At 31.7% G+C, this 19562-nt stretch overlaps 1 protein-coding gene across 1 annotated transcript in view; it reads left to right on the plus strand.

The window, feature by feature from the left end:
* GABA-B-R3 (gamma-aminobutyric acid type B receptor subunit 3) overlaps nucleotides 1–19463 on the plus strand; it is a 31990-nt gene extending 12527 nt beyond the window's left edge. Inside the window, exons 13-18 of the mRNA XM_081990352.1 lie at nucleotides 3354–3502; nucleotides 4001–4144; nucleotides 8038–8128; nucleotides 15939–16161; nucleotides 16592–16820; nucleotides 18638–19463. Of these exons, the coding sequence (XP_081846478.1) occupies nucleotides 3354–3502; nucleotides 4001–4144; nucleotides 8038–8128; nucleotides 15939–16161; nucleotides 16592–16820; nucleotides 18638–19071 (1270 nt within the window). The 3' untranslated portion in view covers nucleotides 19072–19463. The remainder of the gene's footprint in view (nucleotides 1–3353; nucleotides 3503–4000; nucleotides 4145–8037; nucleotides 8129–15938; nucleotides 16162–16591; nucleotides 16821–18637) is intronic.
* Nucleotides 19464–19562: the final 99 nt, after the last annotated feature.

Raw genomic sequence — 19562 nt, forward strand, 5'->3', positions numbered from 1 at the left:
TATAATCCAAATTTACACAGTCCTTGTGCTGAGTATCCGAGAAACGTTGGAGCCCAACCCTTAACCAAACCTTGAACACCATCTTCCGCAATAGAAACTTTAAAACCCTGGTAAATTGATTTGTACTTTTCTGGATCTACTTGAATCCGGCATTTCACCAAATCCAAAGGTACTACAGCAGTGTGGGTAATACCGCACGCTATAACTCCTCCTAATCCACAAAGGGCAAAGTATTTGAGTGAGCCAAAGTCGCAACTGTCTCCATCAGCTACAGATGCTGCAGCTAGTTGTCTTCTGGGAGACAATGAGCTTACCAAACCAGGTTTTTCATCCACAATCGATAAGGATTTCGCTTGGAACCAAGCAACGCATGAGGGGAAGTTGGGCATGATGGTTAATGTAGTATACGATCAATTAAATTGGGAAACAACCTCATACTCTGGAATTCTGAAACTGTGACAATGTCGCAATTGACAGAACAAGTCTATTTTGGTTGTCTGGTTCAGAAATTTCATCAAGACAAATAATATGAATAGGGCCAGTGTGTAATGTTGGATATTATAGCATTGATTTTCTATATGAAAACTTAGGCAAACTAAAATCAAGCATTAACACCAAATTTATTGAACAAGTTTCAAGCTAACTTGCATGATTCCGACTGTTTTCTTTACATTTTCCTATTTGCCAACTCGTCATGACGTTTACACATTCCAAACTGACGAAACTTTAGTTTCTAAATTTTCCTACACCATAGGGTGGTTCATTTATGATCAAATCTGGAAACTATTTTCAAATTAAGTTACAGAAAACTGCTCCAAATTGAGTTTCAATTCCTTTGAATGCAAATTGTTCTTCTGTATTTTAAGGACAAAAACATTATTTATGAAGTTAATAAGTTATGATATTAATTTAAAATAAGTTGTTTTGCATATTGATTACTATTATGCTTTTAAATGTTAATTTTAGCTCGTAATTGTGGTTTCACAAATAATCTGCTTATATACATATTGTTTACGTTCAGTTAATAATATGAAATTATGGTTTACTTAGTTAACTCAATAAAAACAATTTATGAGAGTTATCGATTGTATGATATTCCCTTAAAACCAGTAAATTTGCTTGAAGTCACTAAAGTTTATTAAAATTGAAGCAAAAAGGGTAGGAACAACACAACAGTTTCAAATACTTAACTCTAGCTTACCTTATGCAAGTTTGGTCCTTAGTGGAATGAGTATTTATTATTTCCATCAAAATAGAGCCTCAAGATCCGTAAGAACAAGGTTCTCTAAACATTTTGATTTGAAGGTGCAATTTATTTTAATGGCCACAAGCAATTTTTTTTTTTTTTTGTTAAATAATTGTGTATTCAGCAACATATAACTTGTGTTTTGTTATTTAGTTATAATTTATAAAAATCTGGTTTAATAAGTTGCATCCAACCGAAAATTAATACTAAACGATGGGTAGTTATACAAGCTTTTTTTGTAAGAAGACATAAGGCTAAGCCTTTCATTACTTTTCTCTCAGAAACTTCCGAAGGATTACGCTTTAGTTTTTTTCTGCTAAGCTGGGTATTTAAGGCCAAAGAGAGGTCATATTATGGCAAAGTTTATTTTTACACAGAAACTATTACAGTCTTGTCAACAGAGTTAATGCCTCTTTTAAATAGGTTTTCCTGGTAAACAACAATGATTTTCAAAATAACAGAAGTAAATTAATAGAAAAAAGTGGTAAAAATTCATTTATTTGGTTAAAACTAACTGTTAAATATGAGGCACAAACGTTGAGCCAGCAACATGTGTAAAACAGTCAGTTAAAAATAAATCATTGTTGTCTTGTCATAAATTCCCTTAATAAATTACAACCCTTCTGGTTGCAAGTAATTTATCGTATTGTTATTACGGTCATGGGCCAAATTGTACGTAATGAATTTTGGTGAGAAATTAACCATTAATCGTTATTTTATTAGTCAAAATCAGGCACAAAGAATATTTTTTTAATTTGTTAAATTTCCAGAAAGTTGAACGTGACCCTAGATTTATTTCTGCGGTTTATGACCACGTTAGTTTTACATGAAAAATCGTCCAATTATATTCCGAGTGTTTTTATTTCAAAATTAATGTTACCTAGTGCATTTTGGGAGTTAGTCAGGAGAAAAGTGGCAATAAACATAAACTAGACGTGGTTAAAGGCAAAAACTAAGAACGGTGATAAAAGATTGCGGTGAAAAGTGACAAATAACCGTTTGAGCTTATATGAAAAGTCATATGAAACTATCCAAATTGCATGAGAGTGAAAAATCCAGGCGGTTTGGCACAAATTTGTTCAAGTCTTTTTTACAAAATGTGAATAAATTACATTAAATATTAATTTTACCTTTAAAGCCATTTTTTTGGTACCCAAAAATTAGACTATGTTTCTTTTATCAACTTATACGAAATATACCGGATGTGCTATTGCATTTATAGTAAATAATAAACTGATACGTATCATTACAACTTGAAATGATTGATTGACTTTGTTATTAATCAAACTTGCAAGCAAACAGGTATCAAACCACTTTTTTCCAGCTACAGATGAAAAAGTTGTTTATGCACATAATTGGAACAAACAGTATCAGTAATTATTGTATGAACAATAGGTAGCAAAACAAATATGAAATTTCAGCGTATTCATTTCCTATTCAGATGATTCAGATCATTTCGGCACTACAAAATTTAATTATTGAATTTCAATAAAATAATCACCGAGTTTGTAAAACTGAAAATAAAAGCTGTGCTTGATCGATTTTTCGGTGGTCAAATTAAGATAAGCATTAATGTGATATTTTTTTTGGTCATTATTTCCATGGGAGACTCATCCTCTTTAGGGAACAATGAGAATCACATTAGTGTCAAATATGTTTTGCAGTAACCTATTAAATTTGATCTTTGTCAGGTTCCTCCCCAAAACTAGCTATAGTATTATGCAGACAAATTATACCGGAACATCCAGAAAGTGTCAGGTTTGGTGGGTATCACTGTAGTACGGACTGAAACTTGTTGAGAGAGACTGGTACAAGTGCTTATGCAAAACAATTAAAAATACTCGTTCACTTTACGACTTGAAGAACAATAATTTGGTTACGTCCTAGATAAGTTAAATCTGTTTATCTTTTTAGATCTAAATTACTCTTAAAGTTAGGATTAAGGATACACCGGCAAGGTGACAAAAGATTGTTTAGTGTCAGTATTGTTAATACTTCGTTTTTCCGTTAAACTAAACTTTGGTTAGTGGTGGTAAGCCAATATACTCTATAGTTATTAAAGTTTTTATTGAAGTATATTAAATATAATATTTTCTTTCAGATAACATTCAAAGATGGACAATTTTGACGAAGGCCAATTCTATTGTGCTGACATAGCGATGAACCAAACCAACATTTCGGTCAACCCTTTTCCATACATAGAATGTTTTTTTGGCGGTCAATCCCAAAATTTGTCTACATCAATTACCATTACAGGTAAGTTTTAGGTGCACCGCTTTTCCCTGATTAGCAAATATAGTAAACTTGGCATTTACGTAGTAGTGGATTAGCAATAATTGTAATATTGCTGTTTACATTCCGGAATAATAATTGTTGTTAATATTCCAAATAAGCATGGTTTGGAAGAACCAATTTAAAGTTTCTTAATCTTCTAAAGTCCCAAAATACACTATCAAATCATATACCTGACTGATTACATCAAATGAATTTACTCAAGGTAAATACCTCGTTACTCTAATGACTAATTTGAAAAGATTAAATGGTCTGCTTAAACCTTTGGGGGTAATTAAAGTGTGTAAACATAGTGCAATTCTGCATTTCATGGGTTAAACATCTAATACGACAGTAAAACTGCTTACATGCTGTTTTTCATACAAATTCTCGTTGGAAATGACTCTATTTCTATAGCACTCTATTCACTTCCAACTAAAACTTTTGCCTGCTATTTATTGTTCTATCTCAATTTTGTTTCAGTGGTAAATGGAATAATCTTTGTCACCGGATTGTTGGGCAATATTGCAGTCTGCATTGTGATAATTAAACAGCCCATATTACACACGGCTACTAACTATTACTTATTCAACCTGGCTGTATCTGACGTCACCCTACTTTTATTCGGTAAGTTTTTCATACTTCAAGTAGCTAAAAAAATAATGTACTAGTTTCGTAAATGAAAGGAGAAGAATCCGAGCTTTAATCATTAAAGAAATGGTTTTCGTAGCTTTCAGGATTAGTTACAGATAAATTGCTTTAGGTAATAATTTATAAAATCTTTATTAGGTATTTTGGTAGTAGTAAGAATAATGTTTTCTGTTGTTTCTTGAATAAATATACATTTAAGAATCACGACAAAGGAAAGCAAAAACCTATAAAAACATCTAAAAATGTCTTCAATATTACCTTTAAAAAAATTGAGGTTTGGTTTTACCTTAATATAGCAACACAGGCATAAAACAACCTACTTCACCTTGCTACCAAGAAAACCACTTATACGGCATAATAAATCCATTTAATGGTACATTTTCAACGTAAAATCCCTCGATTTTATATATCCTGAGCAAGCGAAAAAACCGAATAGGCCTTTTATATTATTTATAAAACTAAATCAGGTTATGTCGGCGAATACTTACCCTAAAACTTTTTTGTTGAGGAAACTTACTCTATTCCAGTAACAATAGTTTTGAAGCAGCAACAGTTTTCTGCAAAATTAACCATTTTATCTCACATTCTCAATCGTGTAACACACTAGAAACTGAGCTTGGATTACTCAAAGACCAGTCTGCAGAAAGCGAGAAATTGCAGTTTTGTTAATAATGAAACTACATCAAATTTGCGTGCTCTCAAGCAAACCTAACTAAATCTTTTTATCTAAGTTAAACATACTGTTTAAGTTGGTATTGTTTTTAAAATTTATGAAGCTAAAGCGAACCGTGGTGCTCGTGAAAATGCTGAAATTTATCTTTTTAGATATATGCAGACAAACTATGTAAATGATAATCAAACACGACGTCTTACCCAATGTTATCGAACGAGTTTCCTCTTTGTAATTGATGTAGATGGCGGTTAGACGGCTAGTAATCGGTTATTTTGACAGATATCGAGTTGATTTTTTTGACAGATTGTAGCCCACAGTGTCATCTACAAACTGTCACATGACGTGTTTTAACGACAAATGTCAATTAACCGAGTCATTGGATGAAAACAAGCGGGTTGCACTGGAAGGTCACAATTTGGATTCTAGTCACTTTGACAGCTTGTAACTCGGTTATTTTGACAGGTATCGAGTTGATTTTTTTGACAGATTGTAGCCCAGAGTGTCCTCTACAAACTGTCACATGACGCGTTTTTACGACAAATGTCAATTGACCGAGTTAATGGACGAAAACAAGCGAGTTGCGCTGGAAGGTCACGATTTGTATTCTAGTCACTTTGACAGCCGCTATTGATTAACAAAAATACCACAACATTGATTAACAAAATCAAATGAACAATGTCTGTAAAATTAATAATAATTTAACTTTTGCTCGTGTTTATTTCATTTAGTGATTTAAGTTACTACCAATTTGTAAACTAATTAAAATGTTAAGGGTATCTAGAACATTTAAAAATAAAAAAAATAAAAAATAAATAATACTGAAAACCTTCCAGAAAGTTGCTAGAGGCATCTGTAAGTGTCCTGAATTACGTTTGACAAAACTATTATAAAACGAACATTGCTACCAACCAACAAACATAATCAGGCAAATCATATTGTTTTATTCAGGTTTATGTTGGCAGAAATTATAGGAATTTCCATACCAATTTTATTTGTATTTCACTATAATCAAGTCTTTTTCCAAAAAAAAACGAAAATTTAAGCTGAAATACCTCAAAAAAATTGCCAGAAGCCTTTTGAATTACTTTGGACATGCTAAAGGCCACTAAAAACCTTCCAAAAAGTTATTATCAGAGATCTCTGTAAATATCCTGCACAACGTTTGATAAAAGTATTATAAAACGAAAATTAACCAATAAACATTATCATGCAAATAATATTGTTTTTCCACTACTAACATGATAAACATTAGTAACTTGAGAAATTAGTTTTCTCTACCTTAATGGTCATTGTTGACCTAGGTCAAAAATAGAGTCTAATCTCTAATTCTAGTCTGGCACAAACACAACAAAAAAGAAAATTGTCAATGTCTATTAAGACATGAAATATAATTGACTTGACAGAGACAGATAAATTAGATTCTTTATGTTGTTGTTTTTTTTTATCCTAAATTTTAAATTTTCAATAAAAGGACCATCAAAAATATGGTATATAGTGGAAAAAACGCTATATTATCCACGGTTTAGACAGCTTTTATTGACCAAGTTGTCAAGTTTAAATCCCAAGGACTGAAGCGACTAGTCTGTCTAAACCTTGGTTAATAATATACTATTTATTGAGGTGTATATTGCACAGATTATTAAAAATTTTTAGGCTGAATATTAGTTTAATTTGAAAACTTTTTGTAGTCTATGGCGTTATTACTGCTCTTACAGATTGCATAAAGCAAATTTTCTGCTTTGTTGACTTTGTTCAGTGAACAAAAAAGTGCAACTGGCAGTGCAGTTGTAATAAATTACTCTTTTCTGAATGCTACGATGCTGTCATGCACTAAGTGCACATACAATTTCCCTGTTTCTTTACATTGTGCTTTCTATTTTAGTTTCCATATCAACTTCCACGAATTCTTTTACTAAATGTATGTATAGTAGATTAAAATCCTATTTCTCTCAGCAGTAAATTACCATCAGAAACCTAATTTAGTACATTAAACAAGGATTGTTAATTAATTGAAAGATCTTCAGCTCGAACCCAATTAAGGCAGATATATTTTAACGGTTTGATTCAATTCACTGCTATTTTGTACCATTCTTGTATTAATGATTGGTTTTACAATTTTTCAAATTCCGTTTTAAATTCAATCGTGTGTTTCACGTTGACAAGCTGTTATTAAATCTCTCCCAGACTACTAGCGGAAATGCTAGATTGCTTCCGGCCAGTTTGAATCGAGCTAGTTTTAAAAAGAATTCTGAGATTAGTTTTTAGATTATTGGGTTTAGAAGAGTCACAGTTTAAAGTCGCATTTTTCAAATGGTATTTTTATGGCTTTTAGGTTAGGTTCTTGTTTTACGAAGAAAGCGGTAAATAAGAGGTACAGAAAAATTTAGAATACAAGTAAAAATAACACATACAGTTTATAACCTGAGGATAATAAGTAATAATTTAACAGTCTTATAATGAAAATCGTAAATTTTCCTTAAAAGAGTTAGTTAAAGTAAAAAGTTTAGCTTAGTATATACTATAAAATAGGGCTTAACTGCACCGTTAAGCTTAAATTATTGTTTAAGTTTTATACATCCTGGAAAAGGTTTTTCTTATTTATGTAAAAAAGTCAGAGAGATGATTATAAGTCAATGTTATATACCAAACAATTTTGCTATTTTCTTACTTCTACATGTGGAGAAAACTGCTTTTTTTGACAAATTACTATTTTTTATGGTTTAAAAAATTATTATTTCAGAAACTTTAGAGGGATTTGGATATAGTCTGTTTGGTCTACAAATAAAATCCTGTCACAAAATTATTGACTTTATATTTGCATTCCTGATTTGCATCACGTAATTACAAAGCTCCATTATAACACGATTACACTTCCTAGAAATCCTTCCCATTATTAAATATTAATTCCGCATAAGAGCAATATAAAATAACATAAATTTATTTTGTTTTGGGCACGGTTATGCAATATCTGGCAGCAGTTCGTGCAACTCCTACGTAAACCACCTAAAAGTAGGTCACCACGCCAAAGATCGGATCGGTTTTGGAGAACTTTTAACGAACTAAACCGCACAACATGTTTTACCACATCTAAAACAACACAGCATGTGCTAATTTAATATTAAATCACACAACTTCATATTCAATCAATCAAATACTATTTTACTTAAATGGTCACTACAAAAGTCATCTGTTTCAGGTCTCCCAAATGATGTGGCCATGTATTGGCACCAATATCCATGGCCTTTCGGAGAATTCTTCTGTAAATTCAGAGCTCTAGTGTCCGAAACGTAAGTAAATAACTGACACTGTTTCTAAACTGATTTATTACATTACGTGAACGTCTAAAACACAAAACTTAAGCTTTGTAAAAGAAAATCCTTACTTAAGATAAAAGCTTTGAAATGTTTTAAAAACAAGCAGCAATTGTAAAAGTTTTATTAGACGTAAAATAACTTTTAAAGCTGGAATTTAAAATCTTTAGGATGAAGCTCAAAAACAGCACAAGTACCTAAATATTATAAGTTTGATGCAGAATTTTGTATTCATTTAAATCGAGATTAGAAAAATGTAAATAACCTAGGAATTTATGACTGCAAGCTATTTAACGTAGATTCTCGAAATACGAAGCGTAGACTAAAATATTGGTCGTGTTTTAATTTACTCAGCTTGCTTAATTAATAATGTCCAGAAATAAGTTGGAATCAAGAAGCTTTTCATCGTTGGTATTTTAAATAAATAAACAACGTCTATTTAAAAAAAAAATCGTTGACTGATGATCTTTTCCAAAACACTTGTTGATGGCTAAGGTTTTGTTAATATTACTAGAATCATCAATGTTTTGGCAAAAGTGCAAAACTGTAAAGTTTGTAAGTAAATAATTACATAATATTTTTCATGTTTGGTCTGAAATAATCATGTTCATAAGGTAGAAAATTGCAATTTTCTTGAAATTTAAGATTTGTTGCAAAAAACAGTAGCCCAGTTAGGCATTTCTAGCTGATTGATTTACTTCATTTATTTTCTGGATAAGTTTGAAAGTTAAGTTCCGAGAGTTAAATATCACGTAAATTTGTCTTAATTTTTTTTATGAGTTTTGTGATTATGGATAAAGTGCAGCTCAAATCAAATTATCGTTATGTCATCAAGTATGATTGACTTTAGTTGTCCCTTTCCAATATAAAATAGTAAAAATGTTTTATAGCAAAAATTATGGGATATTCAGTAAACAACCAAAACTGCAAGTAAACTGAAATGAGCTTAAAAGACATTAACTGAAATTTTCATCAGAATCAATTTGATATATCTACGTACCTACATGACTTCTTTTGCCCACACTGGATTAACGATTTTAAAGGCACTAAAACCAAGTGACGCTTATCTGAAATGGAGAAACGTTCATTTAACGGGCTTTTGTATATATTTGTTGACTCGGTATCGCAAATTTTGTTGTATCGCTTTAAGTTGGCAACGACTATTAAAGTGTTTCGTTTTAAGACAAAAAATCGTAACACAATGTATAAGTTGTGTTTTTTTATGTAATTTAGATTTAGATATGTAACGTTTGCGAGAATTCCTATCCTACATCGCTCTATATTATAAAGTGTTTATTATTTATGTTCAGAGAGGTTTTATTGAGATTTATTCATAATCGACGAAATCATTGAACGTAGATTTCTGAGACAAATGAATAGACTTTCGATTAGTGTTTTCAATTTTGCTGTAAATTTATCAGTGAAAAAAATGGATTTCCACGGAAAATTAGAAGTTTAAGCTTCAGAAAATCTACTTTTCTCTCATTTATTTCGTTCACGCTCTGTTTAACTTAAATAGCGAGGAAAGTTTCATATACAAGCCGACTCCACTCACAAGCATTAGGAAATTGGATTCGCAACATTATTGCAAGAAATTAAAATGTCGTGAAATACGCTTGTTTTGAAATTGTTTAAGTTTCACTGGGACGAAAAGCGTTTGTTGTTAAAAGCAGCAAAAATTTATTATTAAATAGGTTTGTTAACATATCAATTTTTTTTCAAATGATTAACATGTTTTGCGACTTTCTTTGCAATTGAGTTTTTTTCCCAATACTCTGCTCCAAGTAATGATAAATGTTTGTTTGATCTGGTCATAAATCATCCCGATATCTTTGGTTGTCCATAGTGCATTGTCTGCAGTAATTCATAACCATTAACTATTCTAATACTCCCAATTGTATCAAGGATTAGATTTCCAATATATAGTGTGACAGATTGGTTTTCTATCAGCAGCACACATTACTAACGCCAGAGCAAATACTTATCTGTCTGCAAGAATATATCACCAAGCCACTTTTCACTTCCTAAGCATAAAATGTGTATAACATAGGTATGAGAAATTGATCGCGATATTTACCCATACGGTTTTCAAGCTTGAAATTTTGATTTATGCTTTACCGTTTTATGAAAAGTACGTTAAGGGAAGACTTGCACCAAGTTTTAATTAGACCTAAATAATATTTTTTTTTTGTTTTGCTCTGCACTACTACTATATTTTTATTTTTACTTGACTGGAAGAACAAGTGTCAAGAACATTATATTACGCACTTCCTCGTAAAGTACGACTGTGATTTTAACATTGTATAGTTACTCAATTTACGACAAAAGCAGAGTAAAAACGTTTGATGGATGCGTTACCTAAAACCGTAAAACTTTATGGCGATTCCTGATGACGGATTTTTGTGTCCCAAAATTAATAGTTCCATCTCGAAGTGCCGATTTTATATCAGATAAGGGTGATGTACCAAATGTATGCCGGTTACACTGTCAGCACATAAATGAAGGTTTATAATGTTATATGGAGGTTCAGACAAAAATCCTTTTATATACAATGTCCCAAATTTTAATAAGGGAAATTCACCAGGTGATATCAGGAAAAATAAGTTAGGTTAAGAGGGTTTCTACTAAATGACTTGATTATTATTGCCATAATTAATAGCTTTATTTCAGTGCAATTAGTTTCTAGAAATAATATAGAACGCCTACAATATTGATCCTGCTTAGAGGTTTAACGTTTGAGAGTAAGGTTTACATAAACGTACATCTCTAAGTACACAAGGTTTCTCTTCAATCCGATAATAAGAGTAATTATAACTTAATTAATTTACGCTATTAAGTCAAGTAAACAAGTGTTTAAATCAAAAGATTCATTGTTATGTAGCTCTTAGTATTAAATTAGCATTTATCTATTATTTTTAGTAACAAACTTATTACTGAAAGTTTTACCATGTCCTCGCATCTGGTCAGAACTACATTGTTAATTAAGGGCCTAATGACCGCTAAAATCAAGTTGAAAACAGATATCCAGGCCACGTAATACCCCCTAACACTCGAAAACTGTATCCTTCCCTTAAGTAACATGATACTTTCTACAGCACGAACCTCAAAAGCAATTATGATATTCATTAATACAGGTTGTCAGTTTCTATAATCAGCAGCAATATTAAGCAAGAAACAATAATTTGCAGTGTAGTTTCGATATTAAATTTTAATTCGAAATGGCACTTCCAGATCAGTTGCTTCCTCTATACAACAAGTTTTCTTTTCTAACCTAACCTAATTAGCATTAGCAAATTGCAGTTTTTTCTATCCAATTTCCAACGAGAAATCGCGGTATAGTTGTATTAAACCCTAAGCTTTTAACAGACTTAAAACATTAATTACGTTTCAGGAGTTGTCTTTTTGTTAGCTACATATTTTACCTCAGCGACGGTTAAAACTTCATCCGTTAACTTAATATTGAAGCGACATTTAGCAGAGTTATACTTTGAGCAGAACGAAAATGGAATATTTCTATTATGCTGCAAGACCAGAAACTTTTGAGTGTACTTATTAAGTTACTTTAAACGTGTAAAACATTTGTTATAAAGTGGTTTTAAAGTTCGCTACCCAGAAGATCGTTACAGTGCTTTTTAAGATAGCAGGTTTATATACTATTTTCCGGATAATTGAGCTAAGTCTCGGTACACACACTTGTAATCTCCAACCAGACAGACATTGAGGAAAAATTGCTAAGGGTGAAAAAACACGTTTAAAAATTGCAGACGTAGTTTGTTTTCTAAACCTTGTATAGACATTTTGAATAAATTGCAGTTTAAAACAGAATACTGAGCAGTTTGATTCCCAAATAGTATACAAGTAGTTTAACTGTCTGAAAAACTACTTTACTCTCTGTAAATTCGTTTTTTTTAAGTTGCCTACTACTTATAACTAGAATCCGGATTTATAGAAATTATGCTTTTGGTAAATAATAAAAGCAACCAACTTTTGACAACTAATGTGAACGATTTATCCAAAAACACCTCATTTGACAGTTTCATGCTTTTTTCTTGTTTTTGTGCTTGTTTACTGCTATTTTTGTACGGTTTAACTAGTTTTTGACAAAACAAGTTTTTAAAAATAAACTAAACTAATAACTGCTTTGACAAAAAAACGCAGGTGTTTTGACGTAATCTTATTGGTTCTGTAATGTCGCACAGTAAGCCATTGGGGGCCCTAAGTGGTAATGACTTTTGCTATATTGAGATAGTGAAGGCTTCTGAACGACAAAAACATGTTGCAAAATGTATCAATTTAGTTGTGTTAAGTAAAAAACACTATAGAAGCTCTAAAATGTCTTGAAAAAGCTTACAAAGTAGCCTAGAAGCTTCCAAAAGCTTTTAGAACAGTCTTAAAAGCTTCCAAATGATTTTAAATTTATTTAGAAGCTCTCGAAACATTTCAAGATAGTCTAAAAGCTTCCGTATGCTTCTAGAGCAGTTTAACAGCTTCCAAAAGTTTCTAAAGCCGTCCACAAGGTTTCAAATGCCTTAAAGGCAACCCAGAACCTTCAAGGCTCTTCAAACTGTCCAAATACATTCCAAATGATCCTAAAGTAGTCTAAAAAGGTTTTAAAACACTAAAGAAACTCCAAAATGCTTCTCAACCAGTCTAACGCCTTCCAAAACAGTCCAGAAGCTTTTAGAACATTCTAAATAAGGCTTCCAAATAATCTTCAACTAATCTACAAGGTCTCAAAAATGTTCACGGCAGTCTAAAAGCTTCCGTATGCTTCTAGAGCAGCAGTCCAGAACCTTCAATGCTCCAAAAGTAGCCTAAAAAATGTCAAAACACTACAGAAATTACAACATGTTCTAAAGCATTTAGAACAGTCTAAAAGATTCCAAATGCTTTTCAACTACTCTAGAAGCTCCCAGAAGATATCAAAACAGTCTAGAAGCTTCCAAAAAAATTCTAGAACCGTGTAAGAGTTTCCAAATGCCTTCCAAACAGTCCAAACACCTTCTAAATGCTCTTCAAGTAGTTCAAAAGAATTTTGTAAGTTTTCAAAAAATTTCTGAAAGTTGAACTCAAAAAAAGTAAAAAAATTTTGTTTTGCGCTTTTTTACAGATTTTTATGCTTTTTTAAAGAAAATGATTTTGCTTTTTAAGCGCTTGTTTTCACGATTTTAGTGCTTTTTAATCCGGACTCTACTTATAACATACGTGAGAACACTGAAAATAAAATATATTCTAATTTCTCACATTCTTGCAACTTTAAACGGTTTACACTAACAAACAGTCTTTTGTCCCATAAGAGTTACAACATGTGTGACTTTTTTTACTTTTTAATTTAATTTTAGTTTATCTAGAATCTAGAGAGGTCTCATGTTGACCCAAACAGTGACAGATTCAGCTCATTCATATTTTGAGTAAATCGTACTAGAAAAATGTTAATTCCTGTGTTAATTTAAATTTGATCATTATTCAGACGTGGACAAAATGTTTATCGAAAACCCTGTTATTAAAGCTCGAAACAGGACGTGTAGATTAAATTTCCAGTTTAACAGTTAATTTCTAACTGCAATGCAAGAGATTTGCACTTTGATTTTTGACACTCACTGAAAAATGCAGGTTGTTACTGACTAATAAAAAAGCTCATAAAATAGTTATTTACTTGCAAAAATTTACGGTTTTTTTACTTTGTTGCTTTAAAAGAAAGAAAACTAATTGGATCAGTTCAAAGTGAGCATTATCTTATGTGAAACAGTTTTTTAATTCAATACAAAAATCCTCTTACAAACTAAAGCAACAACAAATAAACTTATTAAATAACAAATAACAACAACTTTGCCTTTACTACAAAACCATAGAAATAAACAAACAAACTTATTTCTCCATTACCGCCACAAACGCTAACAAACCCTGGTATATGCAAGCGTGAAATTCGACTAAAAAACTTTTAAAAAGTTATTATTCAGGAAGCTTGGCAGCATTACAAACAGAAATTAGCGCTTTTGAGTGAAATTTAACTGGCGTTCGTATGTGGCATCAATGCATGAAAAATGTGTATTCTAAAGCTGTGTTAGTTAGCAAAATTTTTGGGCTAAAACACAAAAATTTCTTTTTTAAAGGGCGTTGAATGTTCAAAAGTGTTCATTTAACATTGAAAGTTGTTAATTAGTCCCCACCAGACCTAGCTAAACTAATCTTATATTAACATTTTAAGCTGAAGAACTCCATTAACTCTAGTAATATTCAGTTCCAAGTTAAATGACATTAAAGGATCAAAGGAGAGTGTGTAATTTCGTTGCCTATCCGAATTAGTAAATTATAATTAACACCACTTTAATCATAAAATAAATGAATTATTATCGTTCAAAGTTGACTAGATCCTAAAATTGATTATAAATTTTCATTATCGACATCAAAATTGTTTAAAGGAGTTAAGAAGAGTTTCTTTAATTACTTGTCTTTTAAGTGACACTATGAATCTGAAACTTTTTAATATATAAGTTGGTAATTGAGTTCTTATTGAAAAACGGTAATAATCCTTTAAACTAGTTAACTAATTTGCCTAACTTTTAAAGTGTAAGACGCTTTTTTCACCTTCAAAGTTATAATAATTAAGAAAACTCAATGGAAAACTAAAAGCGTCACTTGCAAAGTCTCGAAAACATTTTCCTTCTTATTGCTTTTTAATTTAGTTAAAAACAGCATCGTTCTTTAATAGTTATTTGCCCAACTGGAGAGGAAAGTGCAACTCCCTAGGGAGTGGAAATGATATTTTCATCGTTTAAATGAGGGAGAAAACTATTATTTTCTACAGGGCTTATAGAAAAATAGTTATTTGAGCAATTAGGGAGGAAAGCGCAACTTTTGCTTCCACGAACAATTATTGCACCCTTAAAATTCAAAGTGCAAAAAGCAGTTTACTCCAGAGTTGCGCATCTAATTTTTTCTACGACTAAGGATATGTTTTATGAAAAAATCAGCAGTTAAATTCTATGTTAATACCTGGCTGAAAAAGAAGGTGGTTACTAAAGATATTTTTGTCAATTGTCTTCCTGGTGGCACTTTTACTCTCTTAGTGAAAGTGAGAATACTTTCATCTCTCAAATGAGAGAGAAAAATATTATATCTTCTTGAGGACTCGTAGAAAAAATATATTTCCTGTTCTTCTGCTAAGGCATTGATAAAAGTGATTCAACTCATTTTAATTTTAATTAACTGAACCATTCTAACACATTAAACGTAATGACCGTTTTAATTAGAAGTTACCCACAGATATCCGGCAAGACGTTCCGCAGAAACGTTTAAGAAATCGGGAATTGTGCAATTCGACTCGATTAGAGGAGTCGTATGAGTGGAACAAAACAGATCAGGAAATGGGAAATGGTTCTGTTAAATCGCTTCACGCAATTAATTAAGACTCCAAAGCAAGGAGTGCAAATTTTTTTGCTGTAATATGATTGAAATTTACGCATTTATTCAGACTTATGTATTTCTGAAATTATTATCGTGTAGAAACCAGGTCATTCAGAAAATGTCCCCAATATCGGCTCAGAGAAGATTGATAAACTGGTCGAAATTGGCACGAAAAATATTTCCAAACATTGTTGTTTTATTGATGTCTGACTCTGAGTTTTTCTAGCTTAAAACTCTTATGGGATCAACAAAATTAACTTTTCAAATTTCATTGTTTTTAACGACTCTAAGGGGTAGCAAACGTCAAAACTAGTGGTTTTTCAGCTCTTTACGATGTGCGATCCCTGGACAATTTAATAACAGAGTTTTCTACTTTTAGGGCATCCTATGTCTCGGTATTAACAGTTGTGGCGTTTTCTACCGAACGATATATTGCCATTTGCTATCCATTGTACCTAAGGGCGATTTCGGGACTTCAAAGGGCAATCTGGATCATTTCCGGATTGTGGATCGTTTCATTTCTATGCGCTCTTCCGTTTGCCGTTCATACGCTGATTACTTACGTCTACTACCCTTATAACTCCACTCATAATCCTATTAAGGTAAGTAAGGGTTCTTTCTTTTTAAATCCAGTGATTGTTTTATGTCTATAGTAGATTCAGGGTAGTTTTAAACAATAAAATTAAATTATACGATGACCAAACCGTCAACTGCAATGGCTTGCTCTATATCTACAGCTGTTATTTACATTTTCGTATTGACGAAATTAAGCTCGGTCACACTGGTCCAATAAATAGAAACTGAAATTGATTACCTTCAAGTTTGGATGCTAACGAATTTTCAGCGTAGGTGAACCAGATTTGTGTTATAAATTAATCAATCCAACTCTGTCATTCTCATTGTTTATTATTCTCCGAGTTTTGATTTTTTTTACTAAGGGAAATCGCTATTATTTGCTAACACTTGTTCAATCAATTTGATTTTATTTTAATTTCTGTCTAAAAATCAGACAATTTTTCAAACTTTTTTTAGGAATCCGCCATGTGCGCCATGACGTCTCAACCGGAAAATCTTCCGCTGACAGAAATGAGCAGTGTGATATTCTTTATAGTTCCCATGGTTATAATAGCCATATTATACACGAATATGGGAATTGCCATTTCTAGAGCGTCGAAAAGCAAATTTGAAAACAAAGTCAAGGGATCGATACACAGAAAGAACAAAAAGAACCAGAGCAACAAAAGTATAATAAGGATGCTGTGTAAGTCACTATTTATCAATTTTAATTATGAAACTGATTTCATATAAGAAATAGTTTAAGTGAAACAATTAGGTTCAGTTTAACTAATAATTGTAGCGTTAATTACAAACATATTTTATAATTGATATATGTCACAGTAACGATTATATGAAATAAAAATGGTATGATCAATACTTAATAAACATATATCATAGTAAATTCTGAAATAACGCGTTGCTGTATAACCGACTGTATATTTTGTTTTATGAATAGGTTGACAGGATGTCGTGGCAGGAAATTGAAACAATTTTCAATGAAATTAACAGCAGGAAATTTAACCTAAAGGAAGTAAGCACAAATAAAGTCGAAAGACAAAACACAATGCTTCTTTCAACCAGATCGTAATATTCTAATTTAGAGCCAACCAAGGAGTATAAATATTAATACACCTACAGAAAATCACTACCAATATTATGAAGCCAGAACATCAAATTAGTAAATTTCAACCCGAGATCACAAAAAATATGTTCTGTTCCAGACTTTCCAGTTCAGAAAAATCAATGCTTAGATAGTAGTCAGATAATATTATTGTGCAAGCCTGTTATTTCTGTCGATAGACTTCATGAATAAATACATTTGAAAATATAGAAACTGGAACTAAAGAATGAATACTATTTAAACCAAATTGTTACATAATTGTGAATTTTTATACAAACGCGATATTTTTGTGATGCTTATAACTATTCTGCCATTAACTGTTAGTAATTAAACCTTTCTGAATAGCAAAGTTAAACCACCTGCATGAACTTTCTACACATCCACACGGATTATCAAATAACTTTTAGTCTCGAACGTAGCAATAATATATCGTTATCACAGTTTAGTAGCTTGTTGCTTTCTGTTCACAAAGAAACTTGTTATCAAACTCGTTAGAGTTGAATGTGTGAAGTTTCCGTGATTCGAATTTAACTCCCTAAAGTGATTCTTCCCGTTAGCAGATTAATAACGAGGAAATTATCAGTTTCACGTTATATCTGAAATTCTGTCATCTATTGTAATAACGCAATAAACCATTTGTTCTGAAACTGCCACGGAATATTAATTGAGGTGAATTTACGTCTAGTTTCCATTTGAGGTTTCAACGTTCGACTGAGAATTCATTGGGATTACCTGCACCTGTACAAATTCAAGCTTGAGGTGCCATTGAAATACAATAATAATTGTTTGTTTAGGTTTGCGGTCAACAGCTACGATAACAATCTTCAAAGATCACACAGTTAACGTGCATTATTAACATCATGTTATCGATTACAGTCAATCTTGAGATTAAACCTACTGAGATACCATTTTTGAACTTTTAATTTGTCTGAGTAACACATTTAAACTTGCAGATGTGTGAAATTGACAAAACACTTACGGAAATGTACAAACAACCCTCAATCAGAGGAAACGGAAAGAAAATTCCCACATAAGTTACGTGACCCTATACAAAAGGAAATCATTTCTACTTTGTTTTGCACCCCTCCGTGGCTGAAAACGTAATAGAAAGTAGACTTTTACTTTCAAAGTTTTCTCTTTTATTAAGGATACGCTTTTCTGTGTAAATTTGTTTTGGAACAGCAAATTGAATCTAAAAAATTAAGAAACGTAGTCAACTTTCGACCAAGATAATTAGAATAAATGAATTACAATATTTTCTGAAAATTCTCCCTGATCCTGAGTATTGGGGTTATATAATCCTAGGCTGTTATTTTAATGGAATCAGTGGAATGAATCACCATAGTTGAATGCAAATTTTAGAAATTTTTTGTTTTACTCAAAAATAACTTTTGTTACAGCACTGGTGGTGTTAGGTTTCTTCATATGCTGGGCACCATTCCACGCACAACGACTCATAACAGTCTATCTCAGTAACAGCGAAGTGGTGGAGTACTTTAATAATTGGATGTTTTTCATCACCGGCATATGCTACTACTTTTCCTCAACGTTAAACCCAATCTTGTACAATGTCATGTCGGAAAAAATGCGTAACGCTTTCAAGGAGATATTCTGCGGTACCAAAACGAAGAAAACCTCGAAACGAGAAACGTTAAGAGAAACTAGCAACACGTATATTTCAATACCCAGCAATCAAAACGAGGATCTGTTTTTGACAAAAGATAACGAAAGTAGATTGTTGGGAGAGGGCAGCCAAACGAGTAGCAAAAAATATAATAGTACAAGTAAGTCTAGTAGTGTTAGAAGTAAGGTATTAGGAGAAACTGGCGTGTAAATGTATAAAACATTCCCTAGTTTTAAGAAAGACTTTCAGCTTTTATATGTGTATGTCGCCTAGTTAATTCCCGTGACATTCCAACAGCTTAGTAAGTTAATTTTAATGCTCAGTAACAATTAAGAAGGTGGTTCAAGAAAACAATTTAATCGAATCGAAAAATGTGATATTTTTGTTTCGTTTGGTTAGTGTCAAAAAACATTTTTTAATACCAAAATTGTATAATATACAATTGCACTGCATGAATAGAAATTGCTCTAGTACTAAATGGTTGTATGTATAATATCGATGTACATATTAGTATCAACTATAGTTTCTGCAGACAAAAGCAAGGAATGATTTAAATTTTAGGATTTTCTTGTTTGAGGGCTAAATAAATATATTGTGGAGAAGGTTGTGTGTCATTCTATGATTTAAATTTGTTGTTGCCATTAACACAAGCCATTTATTACCTAATATTTTCTTCACATAAAAATTTCTACAATCTAATT

This window comes from Ips typographus, linkage group LG11 (assembly GCF_016097725.1).
Source record: "Ips typographus isolate SLU linkage group LG11, UJ_Ityp_2.0, whole genome shotgun sequence".
NCBI classification, from domain to species: domain Eukaryota; kingdom Metazoa; phylum Arthropoda; class Insecta; order Coleoptera; family Curculionidae; genus Ips; species Ips typographus.